Genomic DNA, 25,612 nt, shown 5'->3' with positions numbered 1-25,612 from the left:
ATAGTCTGACCTTTCTTGTTCTTGACAGGGTAGGATGGAAAACAGTTGCTATGAGGATGATTTCCCTGCCCTTACATTTTAAGTATCTTTGTAAATTATCAAGAAAACATAAAATTGTACATAAATTGTAATATTTATGTCTAGTTCATATAGAAATAGCCCAGATTCTGGCCTTAAGGTTAATATATATTATTCAGCTTCTGATTATGACATGCAAGGAATTAGCAAATACCAAAAATGTTTGTAATATTTCATTATCTTTGTTTTATATCACAGGATTTCATGGAGAAGTCGTCTGTAAAAAATGACCAACAATCTTCAGTAGCAGAACTACAAGAAAAAATTGGTGCTTTTCTTATTTCTTTGTATTTAAGTAGTTGTGACTTTTAATCCATTATTTAACATACTTCATCTTTCATTTTTTAACCCTAGTTTATGAGAAATACTTAAAATAAGCAGATGACTTCCTGATGTCCAATAAGGGTTCAAAATATGCCTGTGGTCTGTTACCCTAACAGTTAATATTTTTATTTTAAGGTAGACATCTGTGTATCACTGGCTCTGTACAATTGACCCCGGTTAATAACTGTCATATGGAGGGGAATAATCTTTAATATTTTAAATTGGTAACTGTTAAGATGCCACTGAACAATATAGCTTGCTTTGAGAGAGAAAGCTAAGCCTTCTGAAAATTCTGGTTGGCTTTCAAAAGAAAATTAGCGCTAGCTGGAAGCAAAACCATTGAATTTCACCAAGAGGATTGGTAATATAATAAAACAATAGGCTCCTCATGGACTATTTTAGAGTCTAATGTGTGTTCTCAGAAATGTACTTGTCTGTCAGCTGTTCTTTATAGTTCAGTGTCTTTTTCATTTAAAAAACAAACAAGATGACAGTGCAGATTAGTGGCCAGCATAATTATGTTAGAAAGCTAGTCACTTTCACATATGAGGATAGCCCAAAGCATTAAAAACTAGTAAATGTTAGTGGCTGGCTTTGTGACCTAGAAGATATTGTTCTGCACCATAGCCCTGAGTTTGACTGCTCTCCCAGTTTTGCTCCCTATAAAACCCATGCAGTCAAATAAGGAATAGTGGTAATGACTTGTTACAGAGAGAACCTTGCCCACTTCTGTGTATAGAAAAATAATGGCAAGGATGTTTGGGGTTTTTTTGGTTTTTTTTCTTTAAGGGAAAATAGTTGTATGGCTGGGACAACTCCTCAGAGCTGCCTCATGAGAAGAGGGAGGAAATAAAATCTCCCGCCTCTCAGATAAACACCTCACCCTTGCATTCTGAAACAACTGTATTTGTCACAGGAGAAGCTGGAAACATGTTTTTTGAGTTTTAAAATCCTAACAAACCAAAGTTTGCTAATGGACGTCTCTGGAATAGTGGAAGTGTTCACCATTATAGCTGTTTGTGTTGCTGGGAATCTTAGCTTTCAAACCAGGCCTCCAAGAGCTTACGTGAATGAAGTGTTCTAAATGTCTTCCTGTTTTTCAGTAGTAATGGATGCATATACTTTTTTATTTTGCTAATGTTTTCAAAATCATGTAGATACTAGTTTTGTATTTTACTTATTCCGTTGCGTAGATGAATTCGTTTCTGTTTTTTGTGTTAGTATGTCTGGAAAAGCTATCTGCAGAGAGAGAAGAGAAGTTAAATAAAGTTAAAGTCATTGCTGTGAAAGCAAGGAAAGAACTAGATTCTAGCAGAAAAGAGGTAAGTTATTTAGATCGCATATTGAAGAGCTTTCTGGCACTGTAAGGTTCTGTTGTAATCACACTGTTACGTATTGCTTTGAAATAAGGTGCAGTCTTTGAGAGAAGAATTAGAGTTGGTACAATCAGAGAAAGATCAGATGTCTACTTCTATGAGGGACATCATCCAAGGAGCAGAAAGCTATAAGGTAAGAGGTGCTAACTATATCTTCAAAAATGCTTTATTTATCAGAAAATATTATTTAGAAATGGCATTTCCTAGCCTGATTCCAGTTTGATGTGTCCATGACTCACTAATGCATAATTACAGTCAGCCTACCTAATTTCCCTCTGTAGCTACAGTGTTCTTTGCTTCCTGTCCTAAACTATTGTACAATGTTGCTGTGTGTTGTTCAACAATTGCCATATCTCACCTCAGAGGTTTCAGTGGTGGATGAAGTGATCCCTCCATTTATACTTGGCATTTAGTAGCATATATTATACTTATTTTATTAAATTTTTATTCACATGAAGTGTGTGTGTGTGGTGGGGTGCTAGAACAATGACAATTATGTTTATAATTAAAATTGCGAGAGTTTCCACAATACTCCCTGTTTTTATGGACTCAACTTTCAGAAACATTCATCCTTGTATTTGGAAATATTCCCTGCTCAGTACCTGCCCTTAAAGTTTGCTTAACCTTTTTGTATTATGAGCAATTCACCTTTGCATGTATATTTGGTTTAAAAATACATACATAAATCTAACCATACTTTTAAATATGGGCCTAAGCCTCAGTGGAGTTGTGAGGTTGTAAGGTAGCGTACTCAGAAGTAGATTTTTGTTAATATGCTCACTGCCTTAGTGCCATTGATCCATTCTATCTGGCTGGATTGACCAGATGGTCAAACAGGGACACCAGTGATACTGAGAGAGTTTTCTTCATGAAAGCAGTCTCCTTAAAACATGCACAACAAAGTGCTCCCAAAAATTGCCTTTAATATCAGAGACAAGAGAAAACCATGGATGCAGTATTTAAGTTTGTCAGCAAATTTCTGACATTCTTCAGTTCTTTCAGTTTTAAATAAATTCTTTTTCTGGTGGAAAGACTTCAGCTATCAGAATATAAATCAATAGAAAATGCTGCTGCCTTGTGAAACCAGAGTAGTGTAAAAACTGTATCCCACCAATCAATACCAGCAGCAAACTTGGGGATTCCCTTCTCCTCACCCCATTACTTCCATTGAAGTGTGAATTTTTAATTAGGACCATTTGAATGCTAATGTTAAGTTTAGACAAAGAAAAATATAATGGGAAATAACCCTTGTTAATGCAGTTAAATTGCCAACTCAAGAAACGTAAAAGATAAGGTTCCAACAGCACCCATTTCCAAAAAATCTGTCATTCTTTTACTAATATACCCTTTTTTAAAATCTGTGGTGACTTAGAGCTCTTCAATGAATGACTTAAATCTAGAGAGGAAAATTTGAAAGAGCTGTTTTCACTAGAACCTAGAATGGAACTGCAACTTTAATTCACCTATGGTACTTCTGATGTCACAATAAGAAACATCAAGTACTGAACAATAATAAGAATGTGCAAACACCCATTTATTTGCTATAAGCACACCACAGCTTCCATGTATTTAACAACAATTAAAGTGCTTTGTGCGTGTTTCAAGAATCTTTTGCTGGAATATGACAAGCAAGCAGAACAGCTGGATTTGGAAAAGGACCGAGCAAATAATCTTGAACATCAGATGGATGACCTTACAAGACAACTACAGACTTCAACTCAGCAGGTAGCTTATTTTGTGACTGAGCAAATAATTTTTATGACAAATATGAAGTAATTGATCTTAAGTCCCATTTCAGTTTGATAGAGACATACGTAAATTATCCCTGTAAATATTTTCGTAATTCCTTCTGTATTTTTGAATAGATACAAGCAAATAAACTAATATTTGTGTTCTGACAAAGTAGAAATCCCAGTGTTTGGAATATTTGGATCTGGAAAAAACATTAAATGAAAATAGGGACATTATAAAAATATCTAGATTTCTCTCTGGACTGCAAGAATGTAGCGGCCTGTTTGGAGTTATAGGATCAGGGCCCAAATCTGAAGAAATTTGAAATTAAGCCCATTTGTCAACAACTGTAGTATATGCGCTTGAGCTGGTTCTCAGAAAAGAGGAGCTGCACAACACTGACAGTGGTCATACAGATTATAAGTCCTGTATATCAAAAGGGTAGTACAGAGCTTTATCTACCCTTTATTGATACTATCCCTTCTGTCTATTTGGTACAAAATACAGCAGCCATTAGTAAGGACTGAGAATTTGTATGGTGTCCTTTTTTACCAAAACAAGATACTATTTTAAAATATTAATACTAACTGTAAATTAAAAATGTTTCAAACTAGAAGTGAGGTTGTTGTTTTTTTTTTTCTTCCTGTCTCCCTCAGAAAGTACTGAGGAGAGAGGCAAAATGTGTCCAGTCAACACCCAAAACATCTGAAAAATTAGTGGGTTCTATGGTGGCCTAAATCCAATCATTGTTTGGCTGAAATACTCTCGTGAGACTTTAAAATCTCCTTTTTTGCCTCCAATCTCACTCTTGAATACATTCTACTGGTTATTCAGCAGGTGAATTTTTTCAAATTGATGATATGAAATATTTCATGAACAAAATATGACCAATAATTTTGCTGTTTAATTTTTTTCATGTATTCATCCTTAATTCTGGATTCACATAACAAGGGGAAGGACAGTGAGACCATATGGTGAAAATGCTGGTGGTTCAAAACAAACCCTTTAAATATCTGCAACTCTAGTCCAGATAGGGACAGATTTCTTACCTGTGCCTTAGCTTTATCTTATTTAAAACAGATACATTGACAACATTTGGTGGTATTGAAGTAACTTCTTTGGTGTAGGGATTGATGTCATTAATATCTGCTCAGAACTGTGGCAGCTGTATTTGAGCGGAGATTGGCATGCTGTTCCTGAAGAGCTAGTGAATAGTTTTCCAAGCTTACCCACTGTTCTCCCTCAACCCCTTTAAAAAAAACCGCAACAGGGTTGTAATATATTGTCAAAATTGTGTTGTAGGAGTGTCCTAATTGTGCCACCCATTTTTAAACCAGGCTATTTCCTATTCTCGTTTTAAACTGTTAGTATGGACACAGTTTTGTCCTGTCATGTTCAAGCATCTGCAGAAATAGTTTACAAAGGCTGTTGGGTGGAAATCCTTGTGTATTTTCTAAAAAACAACAACAAAAAAATCACAGTCAGCATCTCTGCCTGTAAGAATGTCAAGAATATTAACTGCCACTTTCATCTTGTTACTAATATCATTCTAGCAAAACCAACTAAACTCTACCAATGAAGACCTTATGGCTCGTCTTGAAACTCTACAGTCTAATGTTAAACTGCTAGAAGCCCAGATATTAGAAACGCAGAGAGCCAAAGCAAAAGTCGACAAAGAACTGGAAGCTGAAAAATTTCTAAAAGAGCAAAAGATAAAGGTAGGTAAAAGCAATGTTGTGGGTCCATAAAAAATAAAACACAGGCTATTCCCTGAATGAATTGAAGGGAAGACTTCCTGAAAGTGTGGTAAACCGTCAGAGTGGAATCTTTAAAATATTTTAACTAGTTTGGTTTTGTTGCCTTTATAGATCAGATACAGCATCGTATTCTGTTGCCTGGCTGACCCTTTAAGTCATGCCCCCATTGATAGTTTTGTCATAGTCAGTAGTGAGAATAGAATGGGGCCTTAGTTTAACATACAGTCATAACGTTGCTATTAATTTTATAATCCATCTGGGGTTTAATTTGGAGGGTAGGAAGCTTGTTTCAAAAACCTCTCATTCTTACCTACATACATTTTGTGACATACACATCATGGACAGACATTCTTGAACTCAAATTATGTAACTGAAAAGCATTTAAACTAATTTTCAGGACCACAGCAGTGCTGTAAGAGAACTTGAAGACCTTCAGCTTCAGCTTCAGAAGGAAAAGAAACATCTTCAGAAAACTATGCAGGAGCTAGAGCTGGCCCGGCGGGTAGGGTAATTGTTTCTGTTGCAGTAATGCTTGGAGGACCCAAATAAGGTTGTAGCCCCACTGTGTTGTGTGCTGTGCATAACACATCATAGAACATCCCTGCCCCCAGAGCTTAAAATCCAAGTAAGACAAAGGGTGGGAGACAGGAAGTCTTATCCCATTTTATAGATGGGGAAGTGAGGCATAGAGAAACTGTCACTAGCCCAGGTCTCACAAAAGACTGAATGGAAGTGGAAATTGAATCCAGATCTCCTGAGTCCAACTCCAGTGCCTTAATTACAAGACTATCTTTGCTTTTCCAGAGCCAAATTCCTTTAGAATGCTGATTAGAACATGCTAGACAGAATTTTAATATTCTAACTTGTTTCCTTGTTTTGATTCTGATACAAGCAAATGAGATTTAGAATGCTGATGGGTAAGTTTCCTCTGTTGCGTATGTGGCTATAGACTTTAACAAAAATCGGAGTTGTGAGGAACAGTTTTGCAGTACAGAGTAATCAAAACAAAAATCCTTCAAATCAGCCCAAACAATTTTAAACTGGGACTACGAAATATGTAATCTACAGGATGCCCAGAAGAGCACACTAATGGATATGGAAATGGCTGATTATGAGCGTTTAGTGAAAGAACTTAATCAGAAGATTACAGATAAAAACTGCAAAATTGAAGATCTTGAGCAAGAGCTCAGAATTCAAAAACAAAAACAAGAAACACTACAAGAAGAAATAAGTGAGTAAAATATTAACTTTTTAAATTTCTCATTGTCTGCCATGGGACTTCTTATATCCAACGTGGTGGGGAGGCAAACAGCTTGGGAACATCATGTATGTATATCTTAACATTCTCAGCTCAGGAGACAAGGGCTGCCAAGAAAGACATTGAAAGAAGGCTTACAAAATTCCTTTCTTATGTGTTCAATGAAATATTGTAGTTCATCTGTTACTTGTTTACTAAGCAGTAAACTAATAGTCAGATACCTTACTGGACAAATTGCATTTCTCACATGTCTCTGTTAATCCCAGAGCTGGAGAGCTAGTGACACTTCAGAATCTTTTTACAGAGCTGAGTGACTGAAAAAGACTGAAAGTGACTGAAAACACTCTACTTAAAAATATTACCAAATAATGGTGTGTTAAATATTGCATTTTTTGCCATCCTCTTAAGCCTAACCCCAATTTGCTTGAAGATACTTTGTGTTAGAAAACCAGTATGATACCTGGAAATTTGAAGTCGAACTCTTGGTGAACTGCTTGTTTGCAACATTCATTTTCAGTTACATTTACAACACTTTTATGAAAGCACCTTATACAATTTTTTTCCTTTGCTCATCAAAAATTATCTCTGCATTAGAATCCCTTCAGTCTTCTGTGCTACAGTATGAGGAAAGGAACTCCCAAATAAAACAACTGCTAGTGAAAACCAAAAAAGAACTGGCCGATTCAAGGCAAGCTGTAAGTGCTTATTATACTGCATATGCTTTTTTTATACCAAATGCTTATAATTTAGTTTCAAGTTCAGATTTTGAAATAAAAAAAATTTAGTGTTTTAAATTAACCAAGATATCTTTATCCTGCAGGAAAATGACCATCTAATACTTCAAGCATCATTAAAAGGAGAGCTAGAGGCAAGTCAGCAGCAAGTGGAAGTCTATAAGGCAAGGAACTTCACTCTTTGTTGTTAGCACAAGCTTTCTGACAGAAGAAACTAGAGAGAATGCTATGGGGTAATATACGCTGAGTGCTACAGAATGTAAGCAGGTTGTTACAAAAGCTGTATCACTAATTTTATTTTTAATCAGTTCTCTCAATTGTCCTCAAGTGTTTCATTTAATATAGTACCCTAAGTCTTTCAATTTCTTGTAATTATTTTGTGCTTGTGCTAAGGCACAGGTATCTTTCGTGGTGATTTCGATAACAAGAGGAAAATCTGATGATGATTCTCCTGAGCTACATCGTAGCCTTTTTCTTCCTTCAGAGTGTGGACGCTGCCAGGAGCGGGTCCAGCAGTGCAGTTTCTCTCTCTGATGCCCAGGCCCATCCAACTCCTCTCTTTCCTCCCTGTCTTGTGTGTAACCAAGGGTGTAGAAATAATTTCCTAGGGTTTTTTTTAAATAAACAAAAATTACATTTAGTGACACTTAAGGTTGCTCGAGGACACTTTCCATCCAGTCAAAACCTTAAAAGCATGTAAGAAAGAAGTCTTTGACCGTCCTTTCCACCTTCATATTGCTTACAACATTATCTGTGACACGCTCTTAAGATTTTCACTTTCATCTTCAACAGATGTTAAAAAGCAATATGTACTCCTAGCTTCATCATTTATGCAGTCACACACAACCTCATATACTGACACATGCTCCAGCATTTTAAATTTACAAAGCACTTCACAGACCCTAGTTAATCCTTACAATAGCCCTGCAAGGTAGGTAGTTGTGTGTATTATTATCCCCATTTCACAGTAGAGAGACTGAGGCAGGGAGATGAAGTGACTTGGCCAAAGCTACATAGCAAATCCGTGACAGAGGCAGGATTAGAACTCAGGATCACCTGTCTTCTAGCCCTGTGCTTAAACCTCATATGCTCTTATATCTACAGATCAGTTCATCTGTCACACTATCAGATGTGCTGATCTGTTGCTATCATATGAGGCATATCTGACTCACAGTCCATTCATTTGAGAATTTAATCTGCTTTAACATTGCTGAAATCATTGTTTGGGGTTTGTGTGATAGCATGAGTGGTGAAATTGGAGTACATAGTACAATTTCTATATATACTTTTTCCATAATTATAAAAACTATATCTGATTGTCCTTCTGCATCTTTTTTCTGATGTTTCAAGTATAAAGCCCTGTGAAGTGTAAGTGCTGCTGCTGTTACATTTCAGAATTGATGAACGTCAGTTCAGATATTCAGTTGGCTTGCTGCTTTCTCCCGTTTATTTTTAATCTCTCAAAAGAGAATTAGGGAATCTGAGTCCTATGACAAGGATATATTTTTTAATCTACCTTTGGCCCTAATTAATTAAACTTTGCTTTTTAAAAAAGGTGTTTTATTTAAAACACATTGCCAGCAAAAAGCCTTAATATAAGGGTAATTTTCATCAGTATGAATTTTGATAGCTAGTAACAGGCATCTGCCTTGCCACCAAATGACAGATTTGTTGATTTACAGAAAATAGGGATTGTGCTTTAAAAAAAAAAAAAAATTTGAGGAAAAAATTAAATAATTCTCTAGAAAAATTTGTCTGCACATTTCTTCCCATTATTTTTAGTAAAATTCAAATGATAAATTATGTGTGTGATACTACTCAGATACATTCCAACACAGGCCTTCTTCACATTAATATTTTTTTAAACCAGATTTTAATTGTATTGTATCTAGTCATTTCTAGGTTTCCCATCACCAGAATATCTGGATGCTTTGTTTCATTCTCTGTTCACCTAATGAAAACAAGAGTCAATTCTGAAGACTACATTCTAGTTTTGTTGAAGTGCGTGTTCATTTTCAGATTCAGCTGGCTGAACTAACGTCAGAAAAACACAAGATTCAAGAACATCTGCGGACTGCTTTGGAGCAACACCAGCGCACTCTGAGTGCTTACCAGCAGAAAATTGCAACCCTACAAGAAGAATGCAACACAGCAAAGGTACTTTTTCATAAAATAAGTAATAGCTCTTTAGACTGTTAGAAGACAAAGTTACTGAACTTGCACTTTTGCTTCTCTAAAGCTATCATCTTGCAGGATTCTTACTCTTGGATCTTAGCTCCTTGGCAGATGACTGGAAGGAATTCTCCTAACTTGTAATGGTTTTTGACCTTTTCAGCAATAGCAGCATAGCGCACAAGTTAGGCCTTTTACTACTTGTTTTGCACCATCCTCCGTGGAATATAAATGCTGCCATCCAAACACTATAGTCAGTTTCTTTGACTGCACCAGAGCTGAGGCTCCATTGTGATAATTGGGCTGACAAATGTACTGTAATAGTGAGCTCAATTGTAAAAAGTATGTAAAAGTTTGTAAGATGATATAATAACAAATGTTGATGAAAAGTAAAGAGACCAGCTGGATGAGGTAATATCTGTTATTGGACCAACATTTGTTGGTGGAAGAGGCAAGCTTTTGAGCTACACAGAGCTCTTTAAAATGGGAAGTACGTCAAGTTGCTTTCAATAATGAATGTTATAAACAGCTGCAAGAGACCTGGATATAATTCAAGGACTAAATTGAAATCATGCTAGGTAAAAATAAAAAATGTAGAACCAGAAATTTAATGAACCAAAATTGTTTTCAAATATTAGGCCTAATTGATGGGCAAAATAATGAGGGGATGGGGTATCCCACCCATCATTCCTTTTGTGGGTCCTTTAAAGAAAAAAAACTTGGGGGAAAAATAGGAGAAGACAGACAGAGGCTACTGAAGCAAGCTTCATTATCATAGCTGCTCCCGCCACCATCTTCTGGCAGCCCTCCATCATACAAATCCTGACCAGGCCAGAGAGAGGGATCCAGATGAGATCGCCACTCCTACTGGCTCCATCTGAATCCCACTAGAGATAAAATAGGATCAGACATTAACAGCAGCAACAACAGCTCCAGCCCATCTCAGCTAACATCGTCTCTTTTGCCCAAGGGGACAGTTATTACCATCTGAGAAATGGTCAAACTAGGGGATTTTTCATTTAAACTTCTCTCCAGCTAAAGGAAAAAGGAACAAAAAATGCTGTTAAAATACATTTCAAATGCTTTAACTATGTTTCCTTTTCTGTAACTTTAATAAATTGTTAAAAAGATTTTTCATGTGTTTACCATAGTCCTAAGTAGAGTGAGGTCTCTGTATACCAAACCCCAGGCCTCGTTTAACTCTGTTTTAATGATAGGCAGTGACTGGGTTATGTTAACACCTTTGGCCCATTTATTCCATTTAAATTAATATGCAACAGCTCCCAGAAAAAGAAGCTGCCTCAAGATGATCAACATATGTGTGCCTTGGAGGAAAAAAGAAAATAACTTCACAAACCAGAAAGTCCAAACTCTGTGAGAGAGGCGGGTGAGGGAGTGTCCTAAAGACAACATCGTTTGAAAAGCAGAGTTCAAAAATAAGTAATTTTCTCTTTTGAAGATATTATTTTTGCAGGATTCTCACATCTCAAATGAACATGAGTAGAGGCGCAATGACCAGCAATAGCAAAGCTAGTGCCAACTGTGTGAAGAGGTAGAGGTTTTTGTTAATATTTAGCATAAATAGTAAGAGGTGTAACAACATTCAAGCCTGTGTGAAGATATTGCAATTTGAGAGAATTCCATGCTGAAAATAAAGGACATCTTAACATAAAATTCTTCTTAGGGGAGGAAAAGGTCTGGAATCCCCTGTCTTGGAAAAGTTCTGGAGCACAGAACGTCTTCTGGAAACTGAATACAAGGAGTAATATACCTCTACCCCAATATAACGCTGTCCTCGGGAGCCAAAAAATCTTACCGCATTATAGGTGAAACCACATTATATCGAACTTGCTTTGATCCGCTGGAGTGTGCAGCCCCCCCGCCGCCCCCCCCGGAGTACTGCTTTACTGTGTTCTATTCAAATTCATGTTATATCGGGTCACGTTATATCTGGGTAGAGGTGTGCTTTGTAAATGTCTGAAGAGAGGACGAAATAGCAGCTTTGCAATTCTCTGTTGTGGATACATCCATCTAATCAAATAGGCCTTGACATGGCTTCCAGATAATAGCAATGTGAAATGCCTTTGGGACATAGTTCTCTTTGTAACAGCATTGCTCAGCAAATTTGGTTTCTTAATCAAATCAAATTGGGTGGAGTTAGTCTGCTCCAAGTAGACTCCCAAGGATTTCTGACACTGGTGGTGGAACACTATCATAACTTCAGATGGGAATCTCAAGTGAGTCCACGTTACCACCTTATCCTTGTAAAAATGAATCTGGTATAAGGTGCGTCCATTCACTAGCACCAGGAAAATGACTGTCAGTGTAAGAAACTTAAGGTCATAGGAATTAGTGTTTTAAAGGAGCTTTCATCAGGACCACATTTTTATTTCCCTGCAGAGGTGGGGTTTTTTTCTAATTGGAGGTTTCAGAAGTGTTGAGCCGTGCATGAAATGACAAAGGGTTGCAGAAACACACTTCTACCTGAGACTGGTTCATGATAAGCCAAAAAAGATATTTCTGGAAGGAGTTAGTCTGTGCAATAGACTGAGACAGGAGAAGAAAGGAGTCAAGCAGTTTTTGTAGTGCAAGTAAAGGAGTCCATATGGACCTTATTGTACTACACTTACAAACCTTTCCCACTGGAAGCCCTAGGTCCTATTTAGTAGATGGCTTCTGAATCAACTGCTTGAACACACCATACCTACAAACCTCTAATCTGCCAGAAGCCAAGCTGTAAAGGAGAGAGTTTCTTGGAGCCAGACCTATAGGAGTGTGTCTCATTTGCCTCAAGGAAAGTTTGGGGGCACTCAACTCACCAAATTTCTTCGCTATCCAGGGCAACCTTTGTAGACTCATTGGGCATTTCCACATATCGTGGCTAATTCCTTCGTGGGCAATGCAAAGCATCCATCCTGGATGTAGTTCTGCCACACTGACATGGTATGAAGCTGTTGTGTGGCCAGCCCTCGGATACTACATCTGCAAAAGAAAAAGAGTACTGACACCTCAGAGGAGCACGTGACCAATGAAAAGGTGAGCATCAAAATACTTGCCAAGTCACAACTAAAAAATTAGGTGCAAAAACAGTAGAGCAAGTGAAGATGCATCGAATACAACAAAGGCTGCTTATCAAATATTTTGGGTGTGGAATACTTTAACTCAAGTGCCTGAATGAAAGGAAAAGTGAAGGATTTGTTTAAAAAAAATTATATTGACGAACATCACTGGAGCCAGAAGAGCTATAGCAATGGCTGTTGAAGTACAGTCTCCCCATGGAAGCTCCTTCACCAAACACAGTTAAGAAACAACTGGAACATTCAGAGAGACTTATTTATATTTAGCAGAGGGTGGTGTATTACATCCAGTAGACGGCATGACATGTGTTGCCCTCAATGTTTAAAAAAAAAAAAAAATCACAAGCTATGGGAATTCCACCGGCCACTTGCTGAGATTCAGGAGAGAAAATCATGCACAGATGGTATTTTTAGAAAAGGGGAGCACAAAACTTTGAATACTGGATGAGCAGTGCTTGTCAAGTCAATGTGATTAATACACACTCTTCTTGCTGTAAGAGCCGTGGTCAAAGATGAAGCTACCTAAATCTTTTTTTTTAATGGCAGGAAATTTACGTCGACATAACTTTAATTTACATGTTAAGTGATTTTAGTATAAGCATAGTAAAAAGACAGAAAATAAACTGTATATATATTTTTTTAAAACAAAGTATGGAATTTTCCCATCATCTTGTTTGCTTGAACAAAAATACCAGAATGACTCAGAAATCCAGTCTTAGTACAAATAGATGACTGATTATGACTGTAACAGTGACTGACTATGACGAAGCCTGTGTGTTGACAGAGGAAATGATTGCCTGTGTTGTTTCTATCGCCATCTTGTTTTGGAGTTGCTGTTTATAATATTTTGTTGGTAGTTTTTATTTTTAAGGACTTCGTAATGTTTTATAGTACTATTTGTATGTTACAATATAATATATAAAATTGTGTATTTGTAAACTGTCCGAAAGTCAGATGTGATTAACACTAATGTGCTCCCTATACCAAAAAAAGTTTACCTACCAATCATGGAATATTGTATTTTAAATGAACTGGCTCTCTTAGGTGATATATTAACCATTTTAATCATCCATTCAACACAACAAAAAAGGAAATGCAACTGTTCATATTTCTTGATCTTTAAACAATGTAATATGCATATAGATCACAAAGTAAAACTGAAACTATTTGGTTTTATATAAATAAGTGGCATATATAATTAAGGGTTTTCTTTTTTCACATTATAGGCAGAACAAGTTGCTGTTACCTCTGAATTTGAAAGCTACAAAGTCCGTGTTCATAATGTTTTAAAACAACAAAAGAATAAATCTGCTTCTCAGACTGAAACTGAGGGAGCCAAGCAAGAAAGGTAAAAGTTATGTCTATACGTGCTCGGTAGTCAAAGCCTAATGAAGCCAACAATAAGCAAGACTTTTTTTGCTATTGTATACCTATTTAAATAAAAGGGCAGGGGGATGAGAAATCCACTTCTGTAGTCTTTTTGGCGAACATTTCTGTCACATTACTGCAGTTTGTTAATCTATGTGATGATTCTTGATTCACATCTAATTTTTGGCATTCATATTTTATAACTGAGGATTACTGAAATACCCAGACAGAACACTTTAAAAGGATGCCATCAACTTATAAATCACATTTCAATCTAAAATTGTTTCACATATCTATGTTACTATAGCTAAAAAAAATTTTAAATCTCTATTTTTCACTAAGATTACGTTCTACATTTGATATTGCTCTGAAAAATAGAAATGTTTCACTATTTCCCTGAGGGCTACTAGGTACTGCTGTAATACAAATAAATAATATATAGTCAGCCAGTTTCTCCTGTTTCTGTGGCGTCTTCCACTTGAAAACATTACTGGTGGGTGAGGGAATAGTGTTGTGACTATCAAACCCAAAAAACTGGCAGGAAAACTCAAGCACAGATTTAAAACCTGAATCTAATTTTAACTCATTATTAGAAATCACTTGATTTCCAAGTTGACCATACCCCTTTTTCAGTAACTTGTGCTGGGACTCCTACTTTGAACATAATGGCTGTTGGCAAAACACTTTGAATTTGATACATTTACATTTTGTTTTTATATAGCTATATAACAGATATCTTAGAGTAAGGCTTTATTTTCCTGATTTAAAAGAAAACAGGTAACCTTTATTCCTGAATGAATGTATGTTTACACTCCCTTTCTCCACCTTCTCCCTCACCAAAACGTAAAACACTTTTTTTTCCTGCATGGATTATCTGTTTTCTCTTGTCCCTGCTTGGATGGGGGGATGGATCCTTGAGGTTCAGAATGAAGCTGAAACTAATGTCTGCCTTTTGGTCAACAGTTTCAGTGTAAGCCTGATTTGTGGCATGAAAATGTACTGTTGAAAATGGTTTTCAGCTACAACCTTCCTTACAAAAAGCTGCTGTTCATACCAGCTCAACTGAACCATTGTCAGCATCAGCGAAAGGCGAGTGTAGGCAAGGCTCCAAGGGCCAGTCCAGTTCTTACCAGCATGTCAATTAGACCTTGCTTTCAGCAAGGTTAACTGACATGGCGGTTAAAAAAAACCAAACTAAACAGTTCCAGTCCCAGAAAACTTGCATACATAACAGTTTTACCCATTGTTACCCTTTTTTTGTAAACTTTCCCTGGCATAAACATGGTGAAAAGGTGAACTGAACTAGTACTGAAAACTTTTAAGTGCAAGTATAGGCCAGACAAAGTCAATGCAGTTTCAGAAAGTCTTAGACTTAATTCCACGTGGGATCTACGCTAGCAGTAATCTGTTTCAGGGCAACCATTCCTGATGATCATAGTCAAAAAGTGGTCAGTGTCCTAAAATGACAGAGTCATTGTGCATAAGCCATGGTTAGGGCTATAATTTTGTGACAGAAGTCACAGAATCCGTGACTTCCAGAGACCTCTGTGACTTGAGCCCCCAACACCTGGGAGCTGCAGGGTCCCCCGATGCCCCTGGTGGCTGGGAACTGCGGGCGCCCGAGCTCCCAGCTGCAGAGGGAGGCAGGGGTGCCCCACAGGCAGCTCCCAGCTGGGGTGGAGGCAGGGGTGCCTGGAGTGCCGAGTCAGTGGCAAGACCCCAAACTCCCCACCACTGTTGACAGCAGGGCTCCCAGAAAGTCCCAGCCGCCATGGGCAGCAGGGGTGCCCCGCAGCTCCTGAGTCCCAGAGGCACCCTGGGGCTTGGAGCCGCCGCAGGTGGTGGTGGGACCTTGCACCTCTGAGCCAGGCCCTTTGGTTGATGTGGGGAGCCTGCAGCTCCCCATTTCATCATGCATATTTTTAGTAAAAGTCACAGATGGGTCACGGGCTTCCATGATTTTTTTCTTTATTGCCCATGACCTGTCCGTGACTTTTACTAAAAATTTGCATGACAATCTTAGTCCTAGCCATGATTAGCTGATCTTTGGCACAGGTCTGGAAATACTGCTCCAGATCCAGCAGAGGGAGTCCTATGATTCGTTAGGGGAGGATCCCTGATAGAAACTATTAAATAGCATCTGAGCTGTTGCCTAGTTTTAAAAATAAATAAATAAAAGATACTGAGAATTCGGAGGAATTCTTCATCAGATTCTAGCTAGTCAGGGCATGAGTTTCTTTGAAACAAGATCGTTGTAAGGGAGTCTCATTTACTTATCTTCCCCTTTTGCCAGCAGAGGAATTCTGATGGGAAGCAGTGTTCTGTTACTACTGGACATAGGCTGTTGGGGAAGGGTTAATTTCAGAAATTTGTACGTCGGACAGTTTGATCAACAGTTGAATAATACAGGATAAAATTTCAAAGGAAGGATTACTCCCTGAGTTAAAGGGTTATTTCTACAACTCTTAACCATACAAATAGTTCATTTTAGAAGTCAATAGAATTATTCACATCAGTAAGGACTAAGCTTGAATAAGCTTTTAGGTTCTTAAAGTTGTATTTTTGTCAAAATTGGGACAGGTGAGTTTGCTTTTTTCCTCTAGTTTCTCTTGCCTGAATCAATTTATCTGAATATAGCACACTGACTGGTTTTTCTGGTGTTAATTTTTGCGGGTTGCCACCTTCCCCCCAACCCCATTTTTCACAACCTTCTACTGTTTCTTTCCTGTACCTTGTGTTCACCCCTGCCAAGCTGGTGCAAAACAAACAAACAAATACAAAAAACGCCCAAGAGACATTTCTTACCTAAACCTGCACCCCACCCATTATCTATTTTCCTTCCCACCCACAGCTTCTCTAGCTTTGTCCCCCATAACTTGTCTAATGCTGAAAGGATTATTAACAACACTCTTTCCCTCCTCTTCCCCCACCCTCCCTTAATAAGGCAATGCTTCGAGCTGTCCCAGGAACAATGGGACACAAGCAGGCCATGTGTTTCTGGGACAATCCCGAAATCAGCTATTTTGTTGTCATTTCAGCTAAGGTTATATTCTAGAAAGAATTCCGTCATAACACTGAATCATTCAAACCATTTAGTGTAATGAAAAGGTAATTCAGATCTAATAGAATAGATTACCCAAAATACTAATGATACATTTGGCAGTTCTGAAATGGGATAACTCTCTTTAAAATATGTATTGTTTTTTTCCTTAGAGAACACATGGAAATGGTGATAGACCAACTAAAAGTAAAGTTACAAGATGCCCAGCATAATTTACAAATCAATGTAACTGAACTTCAAGCATTGCAGTCTGAACATGACACCCTGCTGGAACGGCACAATAAAATGCTGCAAGAGACGGTGACGAAAGAGGCAGAACTCCGAGAAAAGTATGGTTCTCTGATGACTAAATATGTTGTATTATTGTGTGTGCAGTTGGTGCCAAGCCTTTGTTGGTTTGAACTGTTCTACATTCATGGAAAGGGTATAATTGTGTGCAGAAAGTTAGCAGGATTTCCAAAAGGGCTGTTAATTTCTTGCTGTCAACCTTCTGGAGTTTCTGCCATTAGAACTTAATGATAGAAGTTCCGGGATTTTAAACATCCTCCTACTCAAATTTCCCTACACCTTTTTTCTGTTTAACTGTATACTTTCAAAGATTACATTTTTGCAGTTCATTGAGTGCTGCTTGCTACTTCTAAGTACCATGTACAGAACTCCCATTGTGTTGAAAAATGTAATCTAGTGAAGTAATCTGATGCAAATGTCCACTTCTGACTGGGAAAAGAGTTCAAATCTCTAAATTACAGTATAGACAGAATGGTGGGAATCCCATCATTGCCAGTTAAAGTCCAATTAGTGCCCTTGTGGAAAGGTAACATTTTTAAATATCTCCTTCCCACAATCTCCATTTCACTATTTTAGTCAGAGTGAGCATCTGTGACTTTTAATTTTTCAGACGGCGTTATGGGTGTCTTAAATTTTTCTGCTTCAGGGCACTTCAACAAACTCCATCCTTCCCCTTCTCTCTTCCTGCTTCCCTGTGTAGTACTGTCAAACTTCTTTCTTGTCACAGAGAGTGGGATGGAATAATCTTTGGAATTGTTGACATTTGGTATGGGTAGAGAGTAACAAAAGATACTTTCAGCTCCCTGTTGGCCATAGAAACAAAGACCAGACCTGATACTTGAACCTGGGTCTTTTACTTATCAGTGAAGCATGAGGCACAATTTTTTTTTCTTAGGTTGGCATAATTAGTGGGGGGAAAAGAACATAATTGGGAATCATCTATAAGGTAAACATTCACCTTTCAGGGTCTGTACTATACAGTCTGAGAACATGGTGTTGAAGTCAGAGCATGCACAGACTGTGAGTCAGCTGATGACCCAGAACGAAGCTCTTCGGAACAGTTTTAGAGATCAAGTGAGGCATTTGCAAGAAGAGCATAGGAAGACTGTAGAGACGTTGCAACAGCAGCTATCCAAGGTAGAAGCCCAATTCTTCCAACTTAAGAGTGAGCCCAGCACAAGAGGTAAGTTTGTACAGTCATGCAGCTCAAAAACTCCCTTTTTGTTGATTATTCACGTTTAGCTAAGTGGCAGACTGATTCATCACTTCTCTGTAGTTGATAATCATACAGACCTCTCCAAAAACATATGGTGTACCCATTTACCAACTGTTTTTTACATATAAAATGGTGAGCACTGATATTGGTCTCAACTATTGATACAGTACTTATGTCAATTACGTCACTTTATTTCCTCTGTGACATCTGGGATTTTGTCTTCTTACTGACAGAGGGAGGAAGAGTCATTCTAGAATTAAGAGTCATTATTGCTCTGCCTGTCCATTTGTATCAGGTTTTGGAGAGCCCATTGGACATTTCCTTCCAAGATAAAGAGTAAAGCTACTGATTCGGTGCATATAGAAGAAGCTACAACTTCTAAGCTACACAGCTGTCTTTTGCAATGAGATCTTGAGTTAGCAAAAGAGCAATAGAATGTCATAGTGTGTAGTAAACTGTATTTGTAATACATTCTTAAATGTTGCACCAAGCAGTTATAGAACACCTCTTTAGCCATATATAGATAAGTGGTACATGTGTCTGATAGAGATCTTGTTGTTTTTTATTATTTAAAACTTTACTGAAAAGCCAGGGTATTGAATGGTTCAGGGTATTGGTAATAGGAAATAGAGCCTTTGAACTCATGGTCATGGGTTGAAACCTAACCTAAACTGGTAGTCCCCAAATGCTATTTGGCTACACAGTGACACGTATAGAGTGAATTGGTGGTCTCCGCTCATTTCCTAAAGGGTCAGTCTGTATTATAAAGATTACCATCCAAATTGGCACCCTTGTTGGCAGTCTCGGAAAATAAGTTGAAGACTGATTCTGGAGGCTGAGCTAAAGTCACTTTTAGAAGGGGTCTCCCCAGTTCAGGTTCTAGGCACATTGTAGAGCGGGGAGGGATGCGCAGGGAAAGAAGGGGCTTGTGTTTATGCTGCTTCTGTTTATATTTTATTTCTTATGTGGATGTGTCTCTGTCTCTTTCTCCACATCTGTCAACATGCAACTTTCAAAAGCACTAAAATCCCTTGAGGTTTAGTTTCTAAATTGAAACAATCTACAATATTATTTTTAAAAAATCCCTCATCACTGTTACTGAACCATATACTAATTATAGTTAAACTGAACAGGTATGCTGTGAAATGCTTACCCTTCCTAAAGAGTAAAAAACTAACCCTTGGTCCGTATCTTTCTAAAGGTAAAACCAGCACCATCCTTTCATATTTTTAGCATATGTACTGAAAAAAGATATGATGATCCAGAATGTTTTCTGCTGGGATTTGTGTGGGTGAGTGGGCACGGACCAGAAACTGGACTGAGACAACCCATTTGGTTCATAGGTGCAATCTCTTAGGGGGTGACTGTCCAGCTTTTCACTCCTCCCTTCCCTTTCACTGTGGCTACAGGATTAATGCAGCCTCATCTCTGGTCTTACTTCCCCACTGCCCTCCAAATTTAAGATAATTACACCAGTGACTTGTTTCACATAGGCCATTTAAAAGATGCTTTAAATCACTGGTAATCTGGGCTTTAGTTATAGTGGTGTCTTTAAAGTGAAAGGCTGTGCTTTATATTGTGAAATATGCTTTATTCATTCTTTAAGGATGACTGAACTTCTCACATGATGCTTTGTTTCACTTTACTGCGTGTGTACGTCTCCTTAATTTAAGATGCTAAAAGACGTATTCAACATCTTTAGTTCTCACATTCTCCTTCATATCCAGTTGAGTGGCTTCTGGGTGATCATCCCCAGCATACAGCTGTGTTATTTATTAATGTATGCCATCCGAAAGAAATTCTTTTTCAGGTCCGGCTGTTTCAAACCTGCCAGTGAAGAACTTGCGAGAACGGAGAAACACTGACCTTCCTCTTCTTGATGTGCACACTGTAGCTAGGGAAGAGGGAGAAGGAATGGAAACAACTGACACAGAGTCTGTGTCTTCTGCCAGTACCTATATGCCATCATTGGAACAACTTCTTAATTCTCCTGAAGCAAAATTTGGCAAGTAAAACCTTTTTTTAAATAGATGTTTAAGTACTTAACTAATTTGAGTTATAGAATCAATATTACTTGGTACTCTTCTGGGCACCATAGAAAGTTGTCCCTTAGAGCATTGAGATACTTGTCATTCTTTCTCCCACTTTACTACCATAACTTTTTCCCCCTGGTGTTGCAGCAACCTTGGGTGGGATTTTCAAGGGAGACTTAAGCACCTGACAGCCACTTCAGGTGCCTAAGTCCAAAATCTAGATCCTCAAAACCCCCCTGTTCAGCTGCCGCCTAACCCTATAGACACCTAAACTCCCTAGGCACCTAAATTTCCACTGGTAAGGTCCCCAAGTGCCTAAATTTCTGCCAAAGATCTCACTTGCAAGGCCCCATACAGTAGATGTGCTCACAGGCCAGCATAGATCACATCCCCTGGACTGGGCCATGCATAAAATGGAGGAGAATGTGGTGGTGATGACCTTTTATCCAGTTGCCTCACGGTTAGAGCACTCATGTAGGATGTGGGAGGCCCAGGTTCAAGTCCCCCTCAGCCTGATGTGGAGCAGGGACTTGAATATGGGTCTCCCACATCCCAGGGGAGTGCCCTAACACACTGTCTCTGCTCTCTCTCTCTCTAGTTTGATTATTTTTAAATATATTTTATACAAGTGGAACAGCTTCAACAGAAGAGATTTGAGAGTCTCACCCAGGAATACCCCTTAGCTCAGTGGGAGGTAGGAGAGCTGGGTTCAAGTCCTTGCTTTACATCAAGCAGAGTGGGGATTCAAACCCAGTTCTCCTGCATCCTGGGGGAGTGTTTAACCATTGGGCTATGGGCTAAAAGTAAGTGTGTGCATGCACGCGTGTGTGTGTACGTTTGTGTACACACACAAAAATGAGTGACTTGGATTAGGCACCTATCCCCAGGAGATGGTTGGTGGCTGTGACATCTGAATGGAGATACACACCGAACTCCCTTTGAGGGGCATGATTTAAGCCACACCCCTCTCCTGAGCATTTCCTACTGGCTAGCTTAGATGGCTCTCGACTCAACATGCTGGTTTCTGTAAATCCCACTTTTTAGGTACCTGACTCTCCTCAGGCATTGTATAAGAAGCCTGGGCTCCTAACTCGGGGTTGTGAATTCCACTTGGCAGCAGGTCATGTAAAAGTTAGGTGCTGTAATGCTCAGAGCATTGGGCACTGCTGCCACCACAAACATTGCTACTTGAGGAGTTGGCTGAGGCTTATGAGAATAATTTAGGATCTCCTAGGGGTTAGAAATCTGAACTTTGATTACTTCATATTGCAGACACTAGACCGCTATGCATTTTTAGCACTGAGTGTACATTGAGATTATTATTTTTTGTATAAGCTTTGTCCTCAAATAGGGATTAAGGGTTATGTTTGTTACAGATTTTATTCATGGATTCCAAGAGTACTTAAAATTGGTTAATAATAATTAATAATAAATAAATAAAATTTACATTTAGGGACTCTCATGGGAAGGAGAACAGATGGGTGAATGAGTAGGTAAACTGTAGAAACTCTGAGTGTGAAGAGAACAGCTCAGAATACTGCATAGAAAGCTATTAAGTTTTCATCCAACTCCTATTAAATTCAGACACAGAACTTCCACTGGCTTTAATCTGAGCTGGATTGGGCTACTGGAAAACATGGGAGCAGCGGGAACTTGTGCCAAAGTGCATGTATTTCCTTTTGAAGTCGCAAAAAAAGTAGAGCAGGAAAATGCAGGACAACCAGCTAATTGTACAGAAATGACAAGCAAGTCCAAAAACAATTTTAAGGAAATATTGAATTCCTCCAAAAGGAAAAACAATCCAGGAGTGCCTCCCCCAAATCTTTAAAGAACCACTGAAGTCAGATTCTACAAAAATAATTTGGTTGCTACAAACTTTTTAGTACTTTTTTTTAAATTTCGTGTATGTACAAAAAAATCACAAACCAAAAATTTGGCAGCAATAATAGAAATGTGTGGTGATGGAAAAACTCTGAGAAGTCAGATTTTACATTTCTATGATTTGATGTTGCCTCCATGACACCAGTGTAATTCTGAAAAATGACCCTGATAAACCATCAGTCCAAATGTAAAGTACCATGTAAAGTAAACTCCAAAGTAATCCTTTTTGAAATATAAAATTGCAGAGCCACCTCAATGGCAAACAGAACTCACCAAAGAAGAGCTGGTCCAGAAGCTAAACACAACAACAAAAAGTGCTGATCATTTGAATGGATTGCTTCATGAATCAGAAGCAACCAATGCAATATTAATGGAACAAATTAAGGTTAGTAGCCATGCACTCACTGACATTTTAGATATGTCTCTTTAGGGGGGGGTTGTTTGTTTTTGTTTACTGTATGTATGTGTTCCAAAGCAATTCTTTTTATACCTTAATACCAAATTAGTTGTTTCACAAAACTCATTATTCAAACTGGAAGGTTTGAAATTTGGTGAGATGTAAAATTTAACTACCTATAATTTTTTTTCAAATTCCACATACTGTATGTACATAACATTGACAAAATACACCCAGTAGTTGGTAAGATAAAAGTCAGTTCTCACATGCAAGTGCACTTTACTCAATAGATGTAAATGTAGGTTGAGCTTAAGATTCTTTGGATGCTCGAATACTGAGCTGATATAGCATCAAATGACTGTTACTTATCTAATTTTATTGTAGGAGTTACTCAATTTGATCAGTGTTGGTGGATTCAAAGGTTCTGTTTTCAAAGACTGTTTTACCTCCTTAGTTAACAAAGCCAATTTGCATTTTCTGCAACTGAAGGTAACAGCTTTTTGAAGCCAGTCTTCAAAACAGCATTCTTGAGATGCACAGTCTATTAATATCAAAATTTGGGTGCATACCACTTGTTTTGCTATATAAATATTTCCTAATTAGATGAGTGAATAGTTTGCCAAAACATAACCCAAGTACATATCTACTCAAACTTTTGAATTTTACTCCTGATCACCAGAATTGCACAGTACCTTGTTCCCCCATACTTTCTTTATGCAACTTAAATTACTTTTAATTAATATTGCAGAACTTATCCAAAAAGGTGTTTAAGATTATAAATAGGTTAAATGGATTCTGAACCAATAGTGTTATCTGGAGGCCAGCTGTACATTCAGGCCTCATGGGATCTTTGCCCAGAACACATCTTATGTAAACTACTGAACACTTTCAATACCTTATTGCATGTCTAATATATATGTGCTGTGTTTCCAGATTAGTTTGTATTCAGTTGTTCGTTTTATAAAAATCAATAAGAAAATGTAATATTTAATGGTTTCTTTCTGCCTGCAGCTTCTTAAGAGTGAAGTAAGACGACTGGAAAGGAACCAAGAGCGAGAGAAGTCTGTTGCTAATCTGGAATACTTGAAAAATGTTCTGCTGCAATTTATATTTCTGAAGTCAGGCAGTGAAAGAGAGAGGCTTCTTCCAGTAATGGACACCATGTTGCAGCTTAGCCCTGAAGAGAAGGGAAAACTTGTTGCAATTGCCCACGGTATGAGAGGTACTTTTCCCTATTATCAAAAAGTTGCAGAAACAGAATATGAAAGTAGAAAAGAAAAATGAAACCTGGTGTGACATCCTTCTGTGTAGATCTTCCAGAACAATAAAAATCAGGAACATGGTGTAAACAGACAGGGAATAGAACTATTCTGGTCATTTAGGAGGGAGTTAAGATATTCATAACTGTAATAAAACAAGACTGTTAGCCAAAAGTAAAAAAAAAAAAATTATCTGACATAAAAATACAACCTTTGAGAAACAGGTAGATATAACTTCCTTTCTTGTTAAACCTCATAGCAGACATAGTCACTTTTCTGAAGATTTCATTCAAAGTGATATAGGGAAAAAAGGTACTGTGAAGTAGTTCCCGTGGCAGATGCTCTCCCAAGAAACTAGAAGTTATAGTCTAATTTTAATTAATAAAGGCCATATTATAAAACTAACTTTTTAGTGGCTAATGTCCACCTTTGAAAATACTCTCCAACAAATATCCCATAAGTACAAGGATCTAGGAAAATTCAGGCCTCTGCAAGAATTTTGGAAGCTCCCTCTTATGGTAAGTGTTAAGAGTACTTGTCAAACATAATTCACTCTGCAATTTGCAATAGGCTTTTTGTATTATCCCATTCAAAACATTTTTATTGGGTATTTTTTGTCATTTTCCCTATTTAGGGAAATTGTAATTAGTTAAACATTTTCAATTGTCAGCTGCAGTATGTGCACTTTCCAGATCATTTTTTTAAATAAGGAATAAGTCAGTTACTCCTGAAGTGAGGAGAAGTGAGCATGACAGTGAAATGTGTAGACACACTAATGCACTAAGTGGGAGGATTTATAATTGGAATGGCAATGCAGAAAAGGTTCCTAGCATTGAGTACTGCTGTTCTGGCAGTCCCTAGGGAATAGAGCTTACCATTAACATGGGATCTTCAAGGTGAAGTCAATAAAGGAGATGAAACAGGCCTTTTATCTCTTTGCCAAATGCAGACATGTTTCCTGAAATACTCTAACCTAGTGGTCACCAAACCGTAGATCGCGATCAACTGGTCAATCCCGGAGCCTCGGCCAGTCGATCACGATCTCCGGCTGCTAAAAGTCCAGTGGTGCAGCGGAGCTAGGCAGGCTCCCTGCCTGCAATGGCCCCACACCACTCCCAGAAGCAGCCAGCATGCCCCCATGACTCCTGGGGCGGGGCAGGTCTTTGTGCACTGCTCCTGCCTGCAAGCACTGCACCTGCAGCACCCATTGGCCGGGAACGGGGAACTGCGGCCAATGGGAGCTGCGGGGGCAGTGTCTGCAGAGAGGGGCAGCGCGCAGAGCCACATGACCTCCCCTCTTCCCCCCGGGGGCTGCAAGGGCATGCTGGCCGCTTCCGGGAGCGGTGTGGGGCTGGGACAGGCAGGGAGCCTGCCTTAGCCTCGCTGCACTGCTGACCAGGAGCCGCCCGAGGTAAGTGCAGCCTGGTGGCAATCTGCAACCCAGCCCTGAGCCCCCTCCCGGAGCCAGCACCCCGGACTCCCTCCTGCACCCCAAACCCCTACCCCAGCCCTGATCCTCCCCCCAGATCTAGTACCCTGTACTCCCTCCTGCATCCAAACTCCCTCCCAGAGCCTTTACCCCCTCCTGCACCCCAACACTCT

At 38.6% G+C, this 25,612-nt stretch overlaps 1 protein-coding gene across 7 annotated transcripts in view; it reads left to right on the top strand.

The window, feature by feature from the left end:
- Positions 1 to 25,612, top strand: part of GCC2 (GRIP and coiled-coil domain containing 2) — a 42,596-nt gene that overhangs the window by 12,085 nt on the left and 4,899 nt on the right. For 5 of the 7 annotated variants that reach the window (XM_039532612.1, XM_039532584.1, XM_039532569.1 and 2 more), the window contains 16 exons: positions 277 to 346; positions 1,624 to 1,724; positions 1,813 to 1,911; positions 3,384 to 3,503; positions 5,063 to 5,227; positions 5,664 to 5,768; positions 6,335 to 6,497; positions 7,119 to 7,219; positions 7,345 to 7,422; positions 9,278 to 9,415; positions 13,734 to 13,855; positions 17,089 to 17,265; positions 18,190 to 18,407; positions 20,251 to 20,445; positions 22,600 to 22,739; positions 23,763 to 23,973. In XM_039532612.1, coding sequence (XP_039388546.1) covers positions 277 to 346; positions 1,624 to 1,724; positions 1,813 to 1,911; positions 3,384 to 3,503; positions 5,063 to 5,227; positions 5,664 to 5,768; positions 6,335 to 6,497; positions 7,119 to 7,219; positions 7,345 to 7,422; positions 9,278 to 9,415; positions 13,734 to 13,855; positions 17,089 to 17,265; positions 18,190 to 18,407; positions 20,251 to 20,445; positions 22,600 to 22,739; positions 23,763 to 23,973 — 2,203 coding nt within the window. The remainder of the gene's footprint in view (positions 1 to 276; positions 347 to 1,623; positions 1,725 to 1,812; positions 1,912 to 3,383; positions 3,504 to 5,062; positions 5,228 to 5,663; positions 5,769 to 6,334; positions 6,498 to 7,118; positions 7,220 to 7,344; positions 7,423 to 9,277; positions 9,416 to 13,733; positions 13,856 to 17,088; positions 17,266 to 18,189; positions 18,408 to 20,250; positions 20,446 to 22,599; positions 22,740 to 23,762; positions 23,974 to 25,612) is intronic. The other 2 variants (XM_039532597.1, XM_039532593.1) reach the window with 2 other exon arrangements.

This window comes from Mauremys reevesii, linkage group 1, assembly GCF_016161935.1.
Source record: "Mauremys reevesii isolate NIE-2019 linkage group 1, ASM1616193v1, whole genome shotgun sequence".
In the NCBI taxonomy this organism is placed as follows: domain Eukaryota; kingdom Metazoa; phylum Chordata; order Testudines; family Geoemydidae; genus Mauremys; species Mauremys reevesii.
The sequence above is the reverse complement of the archived record's forward strand: the minus strand, read 5'-3'. Positions and strand labels throughout refer to the sequence as shown.